The following is a 22,484-nucleotide window of genomic DNA, read 5'->3' as shown; positions in this document are numbered from 1 at the left end:
GGAGAAGGGAATGGCAGCCCACTCCAGTATTCTGGCCTGGAGAAGTCCAGGGACAGAGAGGCCTGGTAGGCTACAGTCCATGGGGCTGCACAGAGTCAGACATGACTGAACAACTAACACACACACACACACACACCCCTATATTCTCCTAAATTCTCTCTCACTATTTTCTGGAATTTTTTTTTTTTTACATTCACATTATGACAAACTAATTCATATTAAAGTAATTTAAATTAGCTCAGAATCGCTAATATAAGTGGTCTCCTCTCATAGCCAACTTTCTTAGTCCATCAAGTCAACAGTTGATTAAATACTTCAGCTTTGTGCTGTCTTCTTTCACGACCACATTTACTATCATCAAAGCACCAGCTAAAGGCCAGCTGCCAGCTCATTCCGAGAGAAGTATTTTCCTAGGCTACACATTATCCAGGATAGAAAACAGAGTGAAGTGTTATAGTTTGAAAGGCTTTTCAACGAAAGATCCTGCTGAGCTATGCCATCCTCTGGAAGCAAGAGCAAAAGAAGTGTGCTAATGCCAGGGACAGATCTAATTAAATGAAACATTTGATCCTACCAATGAGCACTAGAAAACAAGATTTTATAAAAAGAATTAAGAGTTGTCACCACCGCTGAGTATGAAGGATTGAGATTTACAGAGCTCAAACAGATTTCTGGCATCACTTTGACGTGGGAAGAGGTCTGTGTATACAGTCAGTTGCCAGTAATTCTTGAATTGGATGCTAAAGTTACATTGCTTTGGATGATTTTCCAAGAACTATCAGGATGGGTGTGGAACCAGCTAAGGTGGACAATGTATTTTTAAAGTGTGTGTATGTGTGTTATACATTTAAATATTGCAATCTGATAGAAACGAGGCATAATGAGTTGCAGACCAGAACCTATGAAGTATTATTTCCCATCCTCTAGAGCAGCGGTCCCCAACCTTTCTGGCAACAGGGACCAATTTCATGGAAGACACATTTTCCATGGATGAAGTGGCACGGCGGGGAGTGGAGGTGGGGAGCTTTCAGGATGATTCAAGTAATTTACATCTATTGTGCACTTTATTTCTATGATTATTACATTATCTCCACCTCAGATCATCAGGCATTAGATCCCAGAGGTTGGGGATCCCTGCTCTAAAGTGCTGTAAAAAGCAACACCGCATCTAACTCTGACCCACGTGGGTAGGAAGGGGTAGTGATGGAGTAACAATGCAGGGGAACCTGATACTTTTCACCACAATAATGTTGACGATATTGATGGTGACAAAGTCAGCAAAACTGTAGTATGAATTAAAAGCACCCATTCACTGATCTGAAGAGATATCTTGACTTCTTGAGCTAAGAGATAATCTTTTCCTGGGAAAGCACACATTATAGCTTATCAAAGGAAATTACCAAGTGTCATGGCAAAAACATGAAAACGCATCTTATTTCTCTGACTGTGACCGTTATTTTTAAAAGTAGGCTAAAGCAAACCAATTTGTAGAAAGTAAGTATTTTAACCAGATGACCATCTTCACTTGCTGTGCATGAAAAGGAGCACATTAATACCATTACAATCACAAGTGCAAGATGTTCTTTAAATAAAGAAAACAGAACATAAACGCCCTTAGAGTTAAGTGAAGCGTACTTACTGGAAACCTAACTACGGTGACATCTGTCTTTGTGGCCTCGACCAGGAAATCCATCCAGAAGTCCACAAGTTCCTGTTTGGCCACAGGCTGTTCTGAAGTCAGTTTCACAAAATGCTTATATATCAAAATTGTCTCTACGATAGACTTGAGGTACCTAAAAATTAAATGATATAAAACTTGTAACAGGCAAATTTAGAACTACCTATTCCCACACATCCCAGTCCTACTCTGTAAATGTAATTTAAACATGGCATTAATAATTATACCAGCCAAGTCACCAAACTGTATTCATTTTTTGTTACACGTCATGTAGTATCACGTTATCTCATTTAAAACTCACAAAAATGCAATAAAGTAGGCCATTTTTTCCCCATTATAAAGATGAGGAAACTAAGGCTTAGATAGATAGCTTACAAAACTTGGACTGAACAAAACATCTACTTAAAACATGACTTTTAAAGTAATGCCTAGTGACTTCTCTGGTGGTCCAGTGGCTAAGACACTGCACTTACATTACAAGGGGCCCAATAGATAAACAATAATAAATATCTTAAAAATCACAGACTTGTGGACTCTGGGAGAAGGCGAGGGTGGGATGTTTCAAGAGAACAGCATTGAAACATGTATATTATCTAGGGTGAAACAGATCACCAGCCCAGGTTGGGTGCATGAGACAAGTGCTCGGGTCTGGTGCACTGGGAAGACCCAGAGGGATCAGGTGGAGAGGGAGGTGGGAGGGGGGACTGGGATGGGGAATACATGTAAATCCATGGCTAATTCATTTCAATGTATGACAAAAACTACTGTAATGATGTAAAGTAATTAGCCTCCAACTAATAAAAATAAATGGAGAGAAAAAAAAAAATCAAAAAAATAAATAAAGTAATGCCTATATTCTACTCAAGAAAGTGTTAATGCATTTGCTTTAAAGTATGTTCCCTTGGGAAATCTTTCTAAATAGACCCATCATAAGAAATATTATTTTGCTCTGAAGTAACTCAACTCATATGCATTATATGAACATCCTTAAATTGCAAGACAGATGGTGCCTCGAAGGAAGAAGTCAGGAAAACATGAGGAGTAAGATAATTACATGAGATAATGGGCATGCAAGCACTTTGTAAACTATAAACTACACACATGGAATTAACACTAAATTAATGGGAACAAAACATTGTTTTGTGGTTGTTGTCACTACTGCACAAAATAATGCCTGTTTTCTTGTTAACAAAGGCCAAGAGACCTCTAACTGAAACTCTTTGTATCTGCGTTCCAGCCTCCTCCTCAACCATCATCGGGCTGGTCGTCATAAAGAAACAACCAATTTGACCGCATGGGATGTGTGTGCATTTATTGGTTCATTGATTTTCATGTCATTTGCTGAATGCCTGCTGTCAGCATGCTCCTGACAGGACCACCCTGTCCTCAAGCTGCACGCAGGGCCAAGGAGACAGAAATGTAAAAGGTGTTGAGCACCATTAAATAAATGCCCATGGAGTTTTAACTCACGGAGATAATAGAGTACTATCAGCAGACATATGACTAAACACGGAAAAAGAAAGTTTCAGGAGATGAGTGGGTCACACACAGAAGTATATGTATCAACATCCACCATCTTCTGTCTGGCTGTGGGGCAGGGTCTTAGGTTGGCATGGGATTTAGGAGCAGACATGACCCACCAATGCTCCCCAGGTGGAGGAGAGGGCTGGAAGATGATGCTCATCGCGTGGTGAGACGCAGCAGCACAAAGCCAGAATCTTGCATGTTCAGTGTAAACAGACAGCAGTGTAAACCCAGGGGTGTGACAAGACTGCGGTTTAATGACTGAGGGCAAACCTTCTTTGCCACACCAAGGAGGTGGACTTTATCCCTTAGGCTGTGAGGAGTCATTAAAGTATGCTGATTTAAAGATTTCACTGGAGGGGAAGGCTCAGACATGCATTTTAGAAAGATCATTATGAGAGTGATGCTGGGGAGCATTTGCTAATGAGGGAGACCTGAATGTGACCAAATGCTGTAAGAGGCCACCAACGTCTACTGTGGTGGGCATCTCCTTAAATGGTCCCTCTGATGACAAAACATCAGTGGCCTGAGTCCGGAGATGCTTTGAGCCTTTCTTGATATCACAGGTAAGCTTTATTTTTCTTAAATTATTTTTTATTGGAGTATAGTTGCTTTACAATGTTGTGGCAGTTTCTGTCATACAGCAAAGTGAACCAGCTACACATACACAAATATTCCTCTTTTTTGGATTTCCTTCCCATTTAGGTTACCACAGAGCATTAAGTAGAGATCTCTATGCTATACAGTAGGTTCTCATTCATTACCTGTTTTATACACGGTATTAATAGCATACACATGTCAATTCCAATCTCCCAATTTACCCCACTCCTTTTCCCCCCTTGGTGTCCATATGTTTGTTCTCTATATCTCACAGTTAACCTTTAAAAATCTTTAAAGCTAACAGTCAATCATTACATGAGATGCATAATAAAATTAGCACTAAAAATAGTCTCAAATGCAGATGGAATTTTGTTTTCATCTTTCCAGTTACTTACATCCATAGTGATGAGACTTGGGTGCATCCCAAGAACTATTTGAAAGTAGAAAAACACACATAATATATTAAACATCTTAAAGTGTCAGGAAACTCTAAGTAACAAAGAAGTGCAACTCAAGAATGTGAGTCCTAAGAGGGAGGTTAGATCATGAAGGGCACATGTTTGGAGCAGAGACCGGGAAGCTGAGACAGAAGCTTGTGAATCTGCTGATCAGAGCCACACATGTAACACTGGAGGCCTGTGTATGATTCAAGTAGCAGATACTGGCCAACTTGAGCTGGTGGGTTGGTCAGTGTGACAGAAAGGCTAAGCTTGATGGCCATCGGATACCACCTGTGTCTAAAGTCATCAGAACCTACAATCAATACATTTTGTTTATGAGTATCAATCACTTTTTCCTCTAGATTGTGCATTTCAGTCTCTAAGCAAATAAAACCATCTAGTTGTCAGTCCAACATATTTAACAATTTAGAAACAAGTGATAGGAGCATTTATAAAAAATAATTCTATAAACACCTAACAGTTAACTATTACCATGCAGGTGTCTTCAGTTTAAAAAGCTTTTCAGATGCTTGAATGACTCTCAAGTGGTCATTGGCCAGGACACTGGCCCCCAGGAAAAATCCAACTTCCCAGTAGCTCTGGAGTTTTTCCAAGTTTCCCTTTTTACCAAGAAGACTACTTAGCTTCACCCCTAGAAGATGAATAGGAAAAAAGAACATTACAAACACACCACAGTCAGGCAGAGCTGACTTCTTTATTAAAAAGCAAGCTTTCATTCTTCCTTTCAGATTAAAACACCTTTGTTAAGTTTCTGATCTTAAAAGGGCTTAAGTTCATTGTAAAAGAAAAGAAAAAAGACTAATCAGAAAGGTACAAAGAAAAAGACTGATAAGTTCCCTTCAATTTGAAAAGCTCCAAATAACTTCCAACTTCACATTGATGTACATCATTCCAGAGTTATTATATATGTTGGTATATGGGCTTCCTTGGTGGCTCAGTGGTAAAGAATCCACCTGCTGATGCAGGAGAAGCAGGTTTCTTCTGTAGGTCAGAAGACTGCCTAGAGAAGGAAATGGCAACTCACTCCAGTATTCTTGCCTGGGAAACCCCATGACAGAGAAGCCTGGTGGTCTACAAGGCATGGGGTGGCAAAAGAGTCCGTCACGACTTAGCGACTAAACAACAACCATAAACGATCTCAGGCTTAGAGAAGTTTACTTGTGAATTTGTGTTTTGCTCAGTAGATATCCAAATAATTTCTGTCTAGTGAAACAATATCTAATATTTATAATCGGCTGGTCATAAACTAGCTTTTAAAAAAATCAAACTCAGAAATCTGATTCTAAGATTTCTTTGTTAAATTATGACTACCTTATCTCCAAGGAAGATCCCCAGGAGAAGGGAATGGCTACTTACTCCAGCATGCTTGCCTGGAGAATTCCATGGACAGAGAAGCCTGGCAGGCTACAGTCCACAGGGTCACAAGGTATCAGACGTGACTGAATGACTCACATTAGCTTCTTAAACGCACTTCAAACAGGACATAGCCTCTTACTGTTTCCATGTTCACTGAATTAAATAGAATCTTTTATATTTTCTGAGAGTCATGAATTTACCTTTTTTTTTTTGCTTTAATGAAACGAAACAACCTTTAAAAAGTCTTATGCTGCTTTTTATTATATAATTCCACTTAAGCCATGAGTATTTTAGGAAAAAGTCCATTTGGGAATTCTCCACATTTTGTGATGATAATTTAAAAAGAGAACAGCTTTGCCACCTTAAAATTTCATGAGATGGAAAAAAACTGCACGTGTATGCAACAACATCTATGATATCCTATCTGAACAGAAAAAAAAACAACAAATATAAACGGAACAAGAAAGTGTGGGGGGAAATTAGATACTAAAAATGTGTGTCTCTGTCAACCTCAGTTGAAAATGAATATTTCTTTTTTTTGTTTCATACTTTCAGAACAAAGAATGTAGGACTAGGGTAGCATCAGACCATTTAAACATTTAAACAGGGACTATGAAAGTGTTTAACAGTAAAAGTATATTAGCTTAAAATTAAAATTTAGATTTATTCTTGCATGCCAGAAGTTTACTCTATGAGGGTCATCTTAACTTTGGCCTTAGCATAATTTGGTCACATGATGCGACTCTGAATCATTCAGCATTTGGACAAAATGTATTTTTTGTTGAAGGGCAAATAGTATTTTAGTATACAGAAGGGTCATGGTTTATTTACCCAAATGCAGATGGTAGCTGCTTTTTATTACTATAAATATTTTTGTACACATAGCTTTGTGCACTTGTTCAATTATTACTTTGTAATAAAATCCTCAACTTGGACTTGTTGGGGATAGAGATATGCTCATTTTAGTGTTGATATTATGGGTAGTGGGCTTCCCAGGTTGCACAGTGGTAAAGAATCTGCCAGTCAACGCAGGAGACACAAGATATGTGGGTTTGATCCCTGGGTGGGGACTATCCTTTGGAATAGGAAATGGCAACCCACTCCAGTATTATTGCCTGGAAAATTCCATGGACAGAGGAGCCTGGCAGGCTACAGTCCATAGGGTCGAAACGAGTCGGACCGGACTGAGTGGCTGAGTACACATTATAGATAATATTACATCCTTTCATCTTTGCCAGTGTAATGGAGAACAAAAGGAAACACGCTTGTTTTTAAATCTTTAAGATTGACTCTCTTCATATTTTATATATCTTTTATGAATTAGCATTTATGTTCTTTCCACATGCTGTATGAAACCTGTTTCTACATGAGATAGTAATCTTTTAAGTTTGGAGTTAAGAATACGGCTCTAATTTTTTATATTTAGGATATCCAAGCCCTCTCCACCCACACATCCAAGGAAGAGAGGAAAAAATATCTTGGTATATAATATTTGTTCCATAACTAGGATTATTTCCACTGGATAGACTCTCAGAGGTAGTGTGATGCTTGGTCCCAGGCTATAGCACTTTTAAGGTTTTTGATCACTGGAGCCAAATTATCAAAGCACTATTGCAGATGGATGATTCTATCTTTTTACCAAGTCCTTGCTATCTGGCTATTTTTCACTATTTAAAAAAATTTGGCAAAATTTATAAGCAATTAACAGCATGTCATTGCTGTTTTAAATACCAGTTCTTTGATTCAATCATCTGTTTAGGCAAGTTAAAGGTTGACAATGCTCTAATTAGACCTGGTTGACTTCTAAGAATTGAACATTTTTTTTAATAGTTTAGTTTCTATCATAGTTTTTATATTTTGCAGCAGCTATTTAACAGAGAAAGGTAGGACATTTTTATTGAACACTCATTATATGCCTAGCACTAGCATGGCACATTGAAAAGGTAACTCTTTTCAACCCATACAACAACACAAATTAGAGATATCAAGGGAATATTTCACGCAAAGATGGGCAAAATAAAGGACAGAAATGGTATGGACCTAACAGAAGCAGAAGATATTAAGAAGAGGTGGCAAGAATACACAGAACTAGACAGAAAAGGTCTTCATGACCCAGATAACCACGATGGTGTGATCACTCACTTAGAAGCAGACATCCTGGGGTGTGAAGTCAAGTGGGCCTTAGGAAGCATCACTATGAACAACGCTAGTGGAGGTGATGGAATTCCAGCAGAGCTATTTCAAATCCTAAAAGATGATGCTGTGAAAGTGCTGCACTCAATATGCCAGCAAATGTGGAAAACTCAGCAGTGGCCACAGGACTGGAAAAGGTCAGTTTTCATTCCAATCCCAAAGAAAGGCAACGCCAAAGAATGTTCAAACTACCACACAGTTGCACTCATTTCACATGCTAGCAAGGTAATGTTCAAAATTCCCCAAGTTAGGCTTCAACAGTACATGAACCAAGAACTTCCAGATGTTCAAGCTGGATTTAGAAAAGGCAGACGAAGCAGCGAACAAGTTGCCAACATCCATTGGATCGTAGAAAAAGCAAGGGAATTCCAGAAAAACATCTACTTCTGCTTCATTGACTACACTAAAGCCTTTGACTGTGTGGATCACAACAAACTGTAGAAAATTCTGAGACGGGAATACCAGACCACCTTACCTGCTATCTGAGAAACCTGTATCCAGGTCAAGAAACAACAGTTAGAACTGGATATGGAATAATGGACTAGCTCAAAATTGGGAAAGGAGTATATCAAGGCTGTATATTGTCACCCTGCTCATTTAACTTATATGCAGAGTACATCATGAGAAATGCTGAGCTGGATGAAGCACAAGCTGAGCTCAAGATTGCCAAGAGAAATATCAATAACCTCAGATGACACTACCCTAATGGCAGAAAGCAAAGAGGAACTAAAGAGCCTCTTGATGAAAGTGAAAGAAGAGAGTGAAAAAGCTGGCTTAAAGCTCAACATATAAAAACCGAAGGTCATGGCATCCAGTCCCATCACTTCATAGCAAATAGATGGGGAAACAGTGGAAACAGTAACAGACTTTATTTTCTTGGGCCCCAAAATCACTGCAGATGGTGACCACAGTCATGAAATTAAAAAACACTTGCTTCTTGGAAGAAGCTACGACAAACCTAGACAATGTATTAAAAGCAGGGACACTACTTTGCTGATAAACGTCTGTCTAGTCAAGGCTATGGTTTTTCCAGTAGTCATGTATGGATGTGAGAGCTGGACCATAAAAAAGGCTGAGCACCAAAGAACTGATGCTTTTGAACTGTAGTGTTGCAGAAGACTCTTGAGAGTTCCCTTGGACTGGAAGGAGATCCAACCAGTCAATCGTAAAGGATATCAACCCTGAATATTCATTGGAAAGACTGATGTTAAAGCCAAAGTTCCAATACTTCAGCCACCTGATGGGAAGAGCCAACTCATTAGAAAAGACCCTGATGCTGGGAAAGATTGAAGCCAGGAGGAGAAGGGGATGACAGAGGATGAGATGGCTGGATGGCATTACCGACTCAATGGACATGAGTTTGAGCAAGCTCTGGGAGATGGTGAAGGACAGGGAAGCCTGGCGTGCTGCAGTCGATGGGGTCGCAAACAGTCAGACTCACCTGAGTGACTGAAAATAACACCACCACAATCAGTTAAAGATTAGTCCCTTTGGCAATGATGGGAAAAAAAATGCTGAGAGATGTTGAGCAACTTCTTGAAGGTCGCACAGCCCCGGTGGAGGTTAGATTGTTACCAGGTTAACTTTCCATTGTGATGAATTCCAAGCATACAACAAAGTAGAAAAATACTACAAGGATCACATTTTCAACAGCTGCTAGCATTTTGCTATTGCCTCATCTCCCTGAATACTTTGGCTGAACCATTTCAAATAAAATTACATATTTCACCCTTATATATTGTGTCATAGTAGAAGAATTCTCCTACTCATTCTACCTGATCATTTTTTTGAACACTTGTCAGCAATTGAACAACATGGGCATCTGACATCTGCCTCTGTGGAGACTGAAGCCTATGCTGCTGAGCTTCATCACCCCCTGAGGGGAATTCAGGGTGGAGACTGAGGCACCCTGTGCTCCAGGGAAATTGGTGGAACAGGTCTTTAGACAGATATTTTTAGCAACTGATTCCATGTTTCCAAATCCTTGGTGGTGGCGGTTTAGTCGGTTTAGTTGTGTCCGACTCCTGCGACCCCATGGACTATAGTCCTCCAGGTTCCTTTGTTCACGGGATTCTCCAGGCAAGAATATTGGAGTGGATTGCCATTTCCTTCTCCAGGGGATCTTCGCAACCCAGGAATCAAACCCAAATCTCCTACAGTGCAGGCAGATTCTTTCCTGACTGAGCTACAAGGGAAGCCGCATTTGATTATTGCACCTAATAAAAATAATAATAATTGTCTCATATTATTTAATATCTGGTCCTGATTCAAATTCCCTGATCATTCCCCAAGTTTCTTTGGCCACCTGACACAAAGAACTGATTCACTGGAAAAGACTGATGCTGGGAAAGATTGAAGGCAGGAGGAGAAGGGGATGACAGAGGATGAGATGGTTGGATGGCATCACTGACATGATAGACATGAGTTTGAGCAAGCTCTGGGAGTTGGTGATGGACAGAGAAGCCTGGCGTGCTGCAGTCCATGGGGTTGCAAAGAGTTAGACATGACTGAGCGACTGAACTGAATAGCTTTTTGTTGTTGTTCTCTTTGTTTTTTAAAACTGGAATCCAAACGGGGATCATTAATTGCATTTTTTTTAAATGTCTCTAATGAGCTGACTCATTTGAAAAGACCCTAATGCTGGGAAAGATTGAGGGCAGGAGGAGAAGGGGACGACAGAGGATGAGACGGTTGGATGGCATCACCAACTCAATGGACATGGGTTTGGGTGGACTCCGGGAGTTGGTGATGGACAGGGAGGCCTGGCGTGCTGCAGTTCATGGGGTCGCAAAGAGTGGGACACGACTGAGTGACTGAAATGTCTTTTAACCTAATCAGTCCACCCACACTTATCTCCATGACATTGACTTTTTGAAGAGATCAGGCAGGGAGTCCTGTAGAATGTCTTCACCTTCTGGATCTGGCTGATAGCATTTCTTGGTGTTGTCTGACTTATTTCTCTATCCAACTGTGGTTCTATTAACTGACTGTTAAATCTTAAGGCTTGGGTTAAACATTTTTGGTGAGACTATTTCATAGGACTGAGGGCAGGAGGAGAAGGGGGTGACAGCGGATGAGACTGTTGTATGGCATTACTGATTCAATGGACATGACTTTGAGCAAACTCCGGGAGACAGTGAAGGACAGGGAAGCCTGGCGTGCAGCAGTCCGTGGAGTTGCAAAGAGTCGGACATGCCTGGGCAACTGAACAACAGCAGCATTTCACGGGAGATGCTGCTTGCTTCACAGTCTCTGTATCAGCTGGCAAATGGCCAGCCATCAAGCCATGCTGGGTGGATCACGGACGCCTGGACTCCTGGAGGGGATATATACAATGAATTGTACGGGTGCATTGTTTCTTTGTGATTGATAAGCAATTTGTGGGTGAACTTGGGTTTCATGTAAATATGGCAAATGAAAATTAAAAAAAAAACCTAATGGTGTTAGTTCTCATTGATGATCCTTGTCAGAATTATTATTTTAGCATCACTATCATTATCAGTTTTATCAGTCCTTCTGCTTTATCAGCTAGCATTCTTTAGAAGAATACGGTCTTAAGAATATAGAGTTAGTATTAGCATATCTTAAGAAGAGCTTTATCTCCTCACCTGGAGGATCTATGCTCTACTCAATCAGGTCTGACTCTGCGACCCAGTGGACTGCAGCCCACCAGGCTCCTCTGTCCATGGGATTCTCCAGGCAAGAATACTGGAGTGGGTTGCCATTTCCTTCTCCAGGGATGAACTATAGTATCGCTTTAAAAGGAAGGGAAAGTACTGTACTTTATCCCCTATCATTTTAAATTTTCTGAGAATTTGGTCACCTCCATAGACGGCAAATAAATTGTTTTGTGGTTGGTGATGGATTTTGTTTTGATTTCTTTTTCTTGATTATCCTTTTAGAGTCATGGATTTTTATATTCAGTAACACAGATTTTATTTTCATGGCTCCCTGAAAATAAGATTCAAATAGTGGTTTGTCTCAATTCCAATCACACTGTTCTCTTATTACATCATCATCTCATAAAGTGTCTCATGGTTGAAAATTCCACAGAACACAGGAGAAACATCTTTTATTTAACTAAAGCTTGATTATTAATTTTAAGTCTTGCGGAGCTGATAAAAGGATAAAGATAAAAGATGCGGTTGTTTCCAAATCCTAGTTCTAAACAGTACAAACACCAATGATTATTCAAAAAACTGGGATACTGAAAACACACATCATGAAACAATTAGCCATAACCTCAAACAAACACTCAACTAGAATTAACAGTCTTTGGTTAACAGATTACAACAGTTAAGAACTATTCTTAACATTAGAATTCTTAAACTTAAGATAATATGTTTGAAAAGCTTCAGGCTTAATAATCATCTTATGACATCTTTATTGTTGTTTACCCTTTATAAATAAAGTAAATTTCAAAATACATCTAAAGAAAAGATTTCATAAAGAAAAATGAATACTATCAGAACTCAAGAACTGAGTTATGATTTTTAAAAAATGCAACTACATATCTTCAAAATTATCTCAAATATGTTGTTAATTAGTAAGTTAAATACTTTAATTAATGCAATTATTACATTAAAATATTCATTTATTTAATCAACCTGTTTCTCCCTGAAAATCCCTTTAGTCCTATTTTACCATATAAACGTTAACTTTAGGTCAACCTATATTTATTAGCATAATTTATGAGTAGAATCTAAGTTAGTGAGCTTTAACTGCCTTTTAGTATTGTCATTGTTTAGTCGTTAAGTTGTGTCTGCCTATTTTGTGACCCCAAGAACTTTAGCCCTTCAGGCTCCTCTGTCCATGGGATTTCCCAGGCAAGAATACTGGAGTGAGATGTCATTTCCTTCTCCAGAGGATGACCCAGGGATAGAACCCACGTCTCCTGCATTGGCAGGCAGATTCTTTACCACTGAGCCACCTGGGAAGCCCCCTTTCAGTTATTTAAGGACATACATTTTATAGTATATATCACAGTATTTTAGAAGCCTAAAATTTAGCTTTTATGGGAACTAAAAATTCATTGTCAAGTCATATTTTAAGTCTGTGCAAGTTTTGCAATTTCCAAATTAAAAATTCAAATTCATATGCTTTCAAATACTTGTTCAACATGTATTATGAATGAGCTCTTCCTGGAAAAAGCTGAAGTGTGTTTCCTTTACAAAGTTCCATTAATCACAGTTCCTCAAACCTCAGAGTGCTGACCATCCTTTTTTCCCTCCGGTTCTTCAAAGACATAATTGACAGAATATTGTATAAGTTTAAGATGTGCAGTGTGTTGATTTGATACACTTGGATCTGGCAAAATGATCACCACTATAGCATTAGCTAACACCTCCATCATGTCATATAATTTCCATTTCTTTTAGTCGTGAGAACATTTAAGATCTACTCCCTTAGAAGAGTGCTGACCATCTTAATCTACATTTAACTTAAAAAACAGAGTTTAGAACAGGTACATTTCAAACCACTATGTTACTGCTCTACCTGCACATGCAAACCAATGTCAATTTCTGTAATGATCTGGAGGCTTCAACCTCAAGTTCAAGAACAGAGTAATACAAGTCATTTTAGATCATTAATACAGCAACCCCATGGTCTGCAGCCCACCAGGCTCCTCTGTCCATGGTATTTTCCAGGCAAGGATACTGGAGTGGGTTGCCATTTCCTTCTCCAGGGGATCTTCCCAACACAGGGACTAAATCCAGTCTCCTGCATTGCAGGCAGATTCTTTACCAACTGAGCTACCAGGGAAGCTCAATACATAAGGATCAGTATAGTTTTAAAAATAACTTTAGATGGAGAATTTTATTATGATGATTATTTCTAGAAAGTACACATTGCGGTGTATTGTTTCTGATTTCATTTTCCAGCTTAAAAAAAATTAATTCAAATAAAACTTTGTGCATTGAATACCACTGCAATCCAGCAGCAACAAACACTGTATCATTCTTTTAGTCTGGGCTTTTAAAAAGAATTTAATACTCGAACTTTACTTGCCTTCAAAGATTTCCCAGAATATTACATATGGTTATTTAATTAGCCCTTCCCAAATAGTGTAAAAAAACAGCCAGGGCTCATTTTTTCTTTATGAAAGATTAAAAATATTCTCCAGTTAGAAATCTTAAAGGAAAAGTTTCATCTACATAGAATTCACAGCTTCACTAAGATCATTTTTTTTTTCTCTACAAAAACCATGGAAAAATATTTCTGTGTCTGTAGTAAAAACTCCTATGAGAGTTAGAAAGGTTCTCTGCAAAAAGACAGTTTGACATTCAAGAGAGAGAAGAATTTGACTACCTTACACAGTATTCAGTATCTAGAACCTTAAAAACATTATCAAAGCAAGAACTAAGGAAATCAAAAGTTATTAACTTAAGATTTCCTAACATTTAAAAATTCCAAAGAAGGGTCAGCATCTGAGACGATGTCCACTGATAAAAGGGACAAAAGCACATTCTATCAATGGCTATAATTCAGAGATGGTCTCTGAGGAGACCAGTCACTGCCAAGACTCCATCTGCTTGACCTGTTATTCTAGGGTCTTGGGAGGCTCCACCAGTAACGACGCTGAAGTTGTAGGGCAGGTGTGCATGAAAAACAGAAACAGGGAGGATCAGAAGTCTTTCTTTCCCTCTTTTTTCTTAAGCATCAGGAAAACAAAATTAATCTAAAATAGGAAACTTTCCTGATGTTCCAAAGAACACTACTTTATTTGGGAGTTGTGGGCTCAATGCAGAGCCCCTATTTCTAACATGAGTTTGAGAAGGAATGGGCTTCCCTGGTGACTTAGCAGGTAAAGACTGTCTGCCTACGGTGCAGGAGATCCGGGTTGGATCCCTGGGTCTGGAAAAACCCCTGGAGAAGGAAATGGCAATGCACTCCAGTATTCTTATCTGGAGAATCCCATGGATAGAAGAGCCTGGTGGGCTACAATATATGTGGTCGCCAAGAGTTGGACAGGACTGAAAGACTAACACACACACTGGGAGTGAATAAAAAAACATCAACTAGGGGATTTTTAGAATCAGGTGAAATAAATTAAAAGCCTAATTACATCCCAATATTAAGATGCTGCACAGTAGCATGAAACATTAAATAAGGAGATATAATTTTTTTTTTTTTCAGGAAGTCAGATGAGACAGAAAGCAAAGGAACTATCTATGAAAGATCCTTTTTCTTTGCACTGAGTTGGATCCACTTTCTTGATTCCATGTAAAACATCAAGCTGTAATTACCAACTTTTCGGAGCTCAAAGGAAGATTCAAACTGGTGCCCAGATGCCAGGAGGAGGACCGCATAATTAATTCCTGACTGTAGTGTTGGCTCTGATTCAAATGCCTTTTTGAACCTATAAAAAAAAAAACCCATAAATGTACAAGTTTACTTTCTCAATCATGAAACTGTGAGTTTGCAATAGCTTCTGTTTGCATAACTCCAAGGCCTGAGCAAGTAAAAATATTCCACTGGCCTTCACCCCAGAATCTAGTGTGCTATTAGGATTTAATGCTTAAGTAACTGCATACCCTCACCCTCAGCAACATGGCATTCCCCCCATTTAACTCAGCCTCACCATAGCAGCCCCAGTCTTTAAAAAAATCCTCTCTTCAACAGTCTTCCAGAAATGTGAGAGAATGTATGTGTGTGTGTGCGAGTATTTATAAACAGTGAAAATTTAAAGATAAGAACCCTGTGCATATTTGTTAACTGGTTTTTTGAAAAGTTTTATAAGTAAACAAAGTAAAAACAATACACAAAGCAATCAGGAATATTATCTACATAACATACTGAAACAATCACTTTTGTAACAGTGATATAGAAACACAATAAAGAATGTCAATTGCAATAAGAAATTAGGAAAACAGAGATGGTGCTTGTGCATACTAGTTTTCACTCAAAGAGAATGAGAACCATTTTCTGGATGTGCCTAAATCTATCTACCTTTTAAAATGCTTCAACATTTGAAAAGTCTTCAACACTTGTGCATCCACTATATTTTCAAGGTAACACTTCGTAGGTCCTATTCAAGGGTCCCCTCATATACATCATTTAACAGGCAATAATACTCAGTATTATTTCATTTAAGAGCATGAAGAAGAACAAAATTAACATAAATGGCCTGGTAACTAATAAAACTGAGACAAACATGAAAAATGAAATCTCTACTTTAAAAAACCAGATTGAGAAAAATATAAGGACTAAATACTAGTGAATAAACATTTAATGATACAATAAAGAGATACTTAGGGGAAAACATTAAAATTTCAAGACAAAAGCATTTTTATTAAAATCATTAACTGAAAATGAAAGATGGGAATTGCAAAAATGGCCGCGGGCACAATGGTGTAGAGTAGAGGATATTCTCGGCTATTATACATACTTGAAATTTTCTGTACTTTAAAATGGTAAGGTAAACTTCAAAAGAAAAGGATAATACATATTTTCTGAATACTGAGAATCATGTGCCCTTTTAAGGGTCTTACTTTTTAATCGGGAAAAGTATCTCTGAGAAGAAACAAAACCCAAACAAGTATTAACTTTAACTAGTTGGCTTGAACAGTTTTGCATGTGGAATAAGAAAAAAACATTTTCAACTGCATCACTGCTGATGATTAAGAATTTCTTTTCTCTCCACAAGTACAGGAGTTTACCAAATCTAAAATGGAAAAGCCATGTAACCCAGATTGCTGATATCCAAAGCAGGTCATATCAAGGAAAGACATGATTTATAAGTTTTAGACTAATACAGAATCCAAAGGTCTTTGTGTTTTCTCAGAGGCAAGTAGAAAGTCCAAATAAAAAAGATATAGCAGAAGAAAGGAGTTAATACCTTTCTTTCTAGCAGTAATTTATACTTTCTGCCAATTCATATCAATATATGAAATATCTTTCAACAAATAAATTTTTCATTTTTACTGAAAGAAAAAACCATGGAAAAATTCTCTTAATATATTCAAAGGAAGATGCAAAAAGCAAGATAATCCTAAATCATTCAATAAATACTGGTAAGTACTTCCTATGTGCCAAACTAACCAAACTGAAAAAATTAAATGGGCTTAGATCTGTTTTTCTGTTACCAAAAACAATACAATTTAAAACATTTTAAGCAAAATATAGATGCCAATAAATTAATACTTTACATTTTCTATGGCTCAGAACACTTCATAATAAGATGCATATTGAGGAGAAATTCTTAAGGAAGTAGGAATTCTCACACATTGAAAAGTAAATTAATATACTATTTCTTGGTAGAAATTTTCCAATATCTATCAAAAATTGTAAAATGTCAATAAAAAGCAATGCATACCTATTGACACAATATTTCCATATCTATGGATTTATACTAAGAAAAAGCATTAAATATGAATACCAGACCACCTAATCTGTCCCCTGAGAAACCTGTATGCAAGACAAGAAGCAACAGTTAGAACCAGACATGGAACAACTGACTGGTTCAAAACTGGAAAAATTGTCACCCTTCTTATTTAACTTATATGCAGAGTATATCATGAGAAATGCCAGTCTGGATGACTCACATGCTGGAATCAAGATTGCCAGAAGAAATATCAACAGCCTCAGATATGCAGATGATGCCACTCTAATGGCAGAAAGCAAAGAGGAACTAAACAGTCTCTTTCTTGATGAGGGTGAAAGAGGAGACTGAAAAACATGGTTTGAAACTCAGCATTAAAAAAACAAAGATCATGACATCTAGTTCCATTGCCTCGTGGCAAATAAAAGGGGAAAAAGTAGAAGCAGTGACAGATTTTATTTTCTTGGGCTCCAAAATCACTGTGGACAGTGCCTACAGCCATGAAATTAAAAGATGTTTGCTCCTTGGAAGGAAAGCTATAACAAACCTAGACAGTGTATTAAAAAGCAGATACATCACTTTGCCAACAAAGGTCCATATAGTCAAAGCTGTGGTTTTTCCAGTAGTCATGTATGGATGTGAGAGCTGGACCATAAAGAAGGCTGAGTGCTGAAGAACTGATGCTTTTGAACTGTGGCGTTGGAGAAGATTCTTGAGAGTCCCTTGGACAGCAAGGAGATCAAACCCGCAAATCCTAAAGGAAGCCAACCCTGAATATTCACTGAAAGGACTAGTGCTGAAGCTGAAACTCCAAAACTTTGGTCACCTGATATAAACAGAAGAATCATTGAAAAACACCCTGATGCTGGGAGAGATCAAAGGTGAAATGAAAAGGGGGTGACTGAGGGTAAGACGGTTAGATAGCATCACCGACTCAACAGACATGAATCTGAGCAAACTCTGGGAGACAGTGAAGGACAGAGGAGCCTGGTATGCCACAGTGCATGTGGTCACAAAGAGTTGGACATGGCTTAGTGACTAATCAACAACAACAAAATGTAACCAGACATTTGGTTATAAGAATATTTGTTACAAGATAAAAAGCTACTTCCTAAATTTACAAAAATATTAGAAAATATAACATGGAACAAAATGTATTCTAATTGTTGGAAAGCTATGTAACCATTTAAATTGTAGAAGAATATTCAACGTCAGGGGAAATTTGAGCTTCCAAGTAAGATGCAATAGTCTACTAGGGAGCCATCCCTCCTGCTACAACAACTAGCTGGGGAAAAGGATACACGCCAACAACATATTTTTATAGTCACTGGAGATCTATGGAAGCAACAACATCATCATTGAAATAAAACTCCAAGGAGGGAAGTGTCCTTCCCAGATGAAGTGCTTTTGTCTCTATAGGGGCATTTGCTGATTCTGACCATAAGATTAAGCATAGGCTTGGTATAGGCAGAGAAACTCTACCTATTTGAAACTTTACCATGGAAAAGAGAAACAAGTGGATTTCCTGATAGTTGCATGAGTTGGCTGGCATGACAAGGGGAAACCCTGAGGGCCCCCAAACATGTAGCTGATTTTCTCCAAAGGACATTTGCTTAACACTGGCTGTATGGGCAGTTGGGGATAAGGTATGGCTGGAATGGCAGTGAAATCTGAAGTTTGGCGGTGCTTAGAAGTAAATACTAGAGGGAGGAGACTATAACGAATAGCTGACAATCTCCTCCAAAGTCTGGAGCTATATAATGTAAGAGAATAAAGACTCAAACTCAAAACTCCAAAGGGCAGTTATAAAATCCTCCAGAGTATTCAAGGGATAAGAAGATAGAACCCTGCTTGGCTCTCAGTCAAAAGCTGAGGGTGGTCATATCAGGAAGCAGGGGCAAAGACAGAGATAGACGGCTCAATAAAACTGAAACCGAGACCAACCCAACTCAACTGCAGTTTTTGAGGTAATCAACGCCTCACCATGTCTGGCTAACAGAGGGAAGTGACAGCCTTCTATGAGGGAAAATAAAATCATTCTTAATCTCAATAGTTCTTATATATAAAATGTCTGACATGCAGTAAAGAATTATGAGAACTTCAGAATCAGGAAAAAATGACCAATAAACAAAAGAGCAAAAGAGACAAGAAGACTTGACTCACAGATAATTCATATGTTGGAGTTTGTAGACAAGGACTTTAAATCATTATTACAAATATGGTGAAGAAAATTGAGGAAAAAATGGACAAATGAAGGAAAAGAAGATTTCAACCTAGAGTTGGAATCTAAAAATAAAGAGAATCAAGTAGTCTAGAACTGAAATATATAACACCTGAAAATAAAAATTCATTGGATAGGTTTAAACTAGACAGCATATTAAAAAGCAGAGACATTACTTTGTCAACAAATGTCCATCTAGTCATAGGCTATGGTTTTTCCAGTGGTCATGTATGGATGTGAGAGTTGGACTGTGAAGAAAGCTGAGCACAGAAGAATTGATGATTTTGAACTGTGGTGTTGGAGAAGACTCTTGAGAGTCCCTTGGACTGCAAGGAGGTTCAACCAGTCCATCCTAAAAGAAATCAGTGCTGAATATTCATTGGAAGGACTGAAGCTGAAGCTGAAACTCCAATACTTTGGCCACCTGATGCGAAGAGCTGACTCATTGGAAAAGACCCTGATGCTGGGAATGATTGAGGGCAGGAGGGGAAGGGGAGGACAGAGGATGAGATGGTTGGATGGCATCACCGACTCAACGGACATGAGTTTGGGTGGACTCTGGGAGTTGGTGATGGACAGGGAGGCCTGGCGTGCTGTGATTCATGGGGTTGCAAAGAGTCAGACATGACTGAGCGACTGAACTGAACTGAACTGAGACATGGGAGAAGATGGATTTGGTGAAGGAAAAAAAAAGTCAATAAAATTTTGTAAACTGATACAGAAAGAGGAAAAGGGAGGGGAAAAGACACACAGAATGTAAGAGACACAGAAGACACAGTTAAATAGTCTAACATATGTATCAAGGTAGCCCTAGAAAGGATTAGAGAATACAGAACACAAGAAGTATTTGAAGACAAAAAGTCAAAATTACTCCAAGACTGTCAAAAACATTAACACACAGATTCAAGAAGCTCAACTTCAAGCTGGATAGGATAAAATACACATAGCCTAAATGCTAAAAATCAAAGACACAGAGGGAAATATTAAAATCAGCCAGAGAGATAAAGGAGGCATTCAAAGGAGGCATTTTATTGCAATTTTATAGCAATTTTATTGATAAAACTGATAGCTGACTATGCAATACAAACTATGGAAGCCAAAAGATAATGCAATGACATATTTAAAGTGATGAAAGAGAAAAGAAAAGTTACAAATAAGCAAAAACTGGCAGAATTCGTCACCAAGAGATCTGCATGCAAAAGGTACTAAAAGTATCCAGGCTAAAGGATAGTGATTCCATTTGGAAGCACTGAACTGCAAAAAGAGCATCAGAAAGAATACTGAAGGAAAAGTGAAAGTCACTCAGTTGTGTCTGACTCTTTTCCACCCCATGGACTATAGAGCTCATGGAATTCTCCAGGCCAGAATACTGGAGTGGGTAGTCTTTTCCTTTTCCAGGGGATCTTCCCAACCCAGGGATCAAACCCAGGTCTGCTGCATTGCAGGTGGATTCGTTGCCAGCTGAGCCACAAGGGAAGCCCAAGAATACTGGAGTGGGTAGCCTGTCCCTTCTCCAGGGGATCTTCCCCACCCAGGAATCAAACCGGGGTCTCCTGCACTGCAGGCGGATTCTTTACCAACTGAGCTATCAGGGAAAGACACTAGCTATTTTTAAACTACTGAATATTTATTCTGCTTTTTCTCCAGTCAATCCTGAAGGAAATCAGTCAACCAAACCAATCAATCCTAAAGGAAATCAGTCCTGAATATTCATTGGAAGGACTGATGTTGAAGCAGAAACTCCAATACCCTGTCCATCTGATGCAAAGAACTGACTCATTGGAAAAGGCCCTGATGCTGGGAAAGATTGAAGGCAGGAGGAAAAGGGGATGAAAGAGGATGAGATGGTTGGATGGCATCACTGACTCGATGGACATGAGTCTGAGCAAACTCCGGGAGATGGACAGGGAAGCCTGGCGTGCTACAGTCCATGGGGTCTCAAAGACAAGACTGAGTGACTAGATGGCTGAGGTTTCTTTCTCCTCTTTAAGGAAGTGGTAAAATACAAATTTAAGGTAGACTTTCAGAGTCAAGGATGTGGATGGCCATCTCTAGGGAACTCCTAAAAGCATAATGTAAAGAGTATTGTGGGGGGGTGTGTGTGCGCGTGTGCATGCGCACATGTGCTAAGCTCTTTCAGTCATGTCCGACTCTTTGCAACCCTATGGACTATAGCCTGTCAGGCTCCTCTGTCCAAGGGATTCTCCAGGCAAGAATACTGGAGTGGGCTGCCATACCCTCCTCCAAGGGATTTTTCCCAATCCAGGGATTGAACTCGCGTCTCTTACATCTCCTGCATTGGCAGGCAGGTTCTTTACTATGACTAAAGTATTAATAGAGTATAAAATGCAACACTAAATTAATAGAAAAAATGGGGGAATGGAGGACTAAAGAAACAAAGATATGAAATAAACAGAAAATGAATTGCAAGACATAAGCACTAGATAAAAAATATCAGTGATATGGAAGATTTGAATGTTATGATTAAGCAAGTCAATCGAACTATCTTATGTGGAACACTATAACCAACAATGGTGGACTGTTTCCGGGGCTATAAAGGCACCTCTTATTACAGTAGAATTAAACTGGAGAACAAGAAAGGTACATCTATAAATTAGGCAACCTACTTCTGAATAAGCCAGGGTTCAAAGATTCACATTGAAAATTAAAAGGTATTTGAGCTAAACAACATTGAAAGTTCAATATATCAAAACTTCTGGGATGCAGAACAATTTTTATCTTTAAATGCATATGCTGGGAAAGCAGCAAGGGTGAAAAAAAATCAATGCTCTAAACTTCCATCTAGAAACAAAACAGCACATATTTCAAAATAAAGTAGAAGGAAGATATAATAAATCAATGAAGCAGAAAATAAATGTGCAATAAAGAAAATGAACAGTGTCAAAAGGGGAAGATTAATAAAATTGATAAGCCCCTAGATAGACTGCTCATCAGAGAGAGAAAGAGAAATGAAAAGGGGTACATTAGTATAGGTCCTACAAGCATTGAGGGTCAGTTGCTCAGTCGTGTCTGACTCTTTGCAACCCCATGGACTGTAGCCCGCCAGGCTCCTCTGCCCATGCAATTCTCCAGACAAAAATACTGGGGTGGGTTGCCATGCCCTTCTCC

At 38.7% G+C, this 22,484-nt stretch overlaps 1 protein-coding gene across 2 annotated transcripts in view; it reads right to left on the bottom strand.

Moving 5' to 3' along the window:
* MAP3K5 (mitogen-activated protein kinase kinase kinase 5) overlaps nt 1-22,484 on the bottom strand; it is a 244,561-nt gene that overhangs the window by 86,644 nt on the left and 135,433 nt on the right. For both annotated transcript variants that reach the window (XM_070461452.1, XM_070461451.1), the window contains exons 8-10: nt 15,060-15,172; nt 4,735-4,894; nt 1,640-1,793 (exon numbers count right to left, since the gene is read on the bottom strand). In XM_070461452.1, the coding sequence (XP_070317553.1) occupies nt 1,640-1,793; nt 4,735-4,894; nt 15,060-15,172 (427 nt within the window). The remainder of the gene's footprint in view (nt 1-1,639; nt 1,794-4,734; nt 4,895-15,059; nt 15,173-22,484) is intronic.

This window comes from Odocoileus virginianus, chromosome 34 (assembly GCF_023699985.2).
Source record: "Odocoileus virginianus isolate 20LAN1187 ecotype Illinois chromosome 34, Ovbor_1.2, whole genome shotgun sequence".
Classification (NCBI taxonomy): domain Eukaryota; kingdom Metazoa; phylum Chordata; class Mammalia; order Artiodactyla; family Cervidae; genus Odocoileus; species Odocoileus virginianus.
The sequence above is the reverse complement of the archived record's forward strand: the minus strand, read 5'-3'. Positions and strand labels throughout refer to the sequence as shown.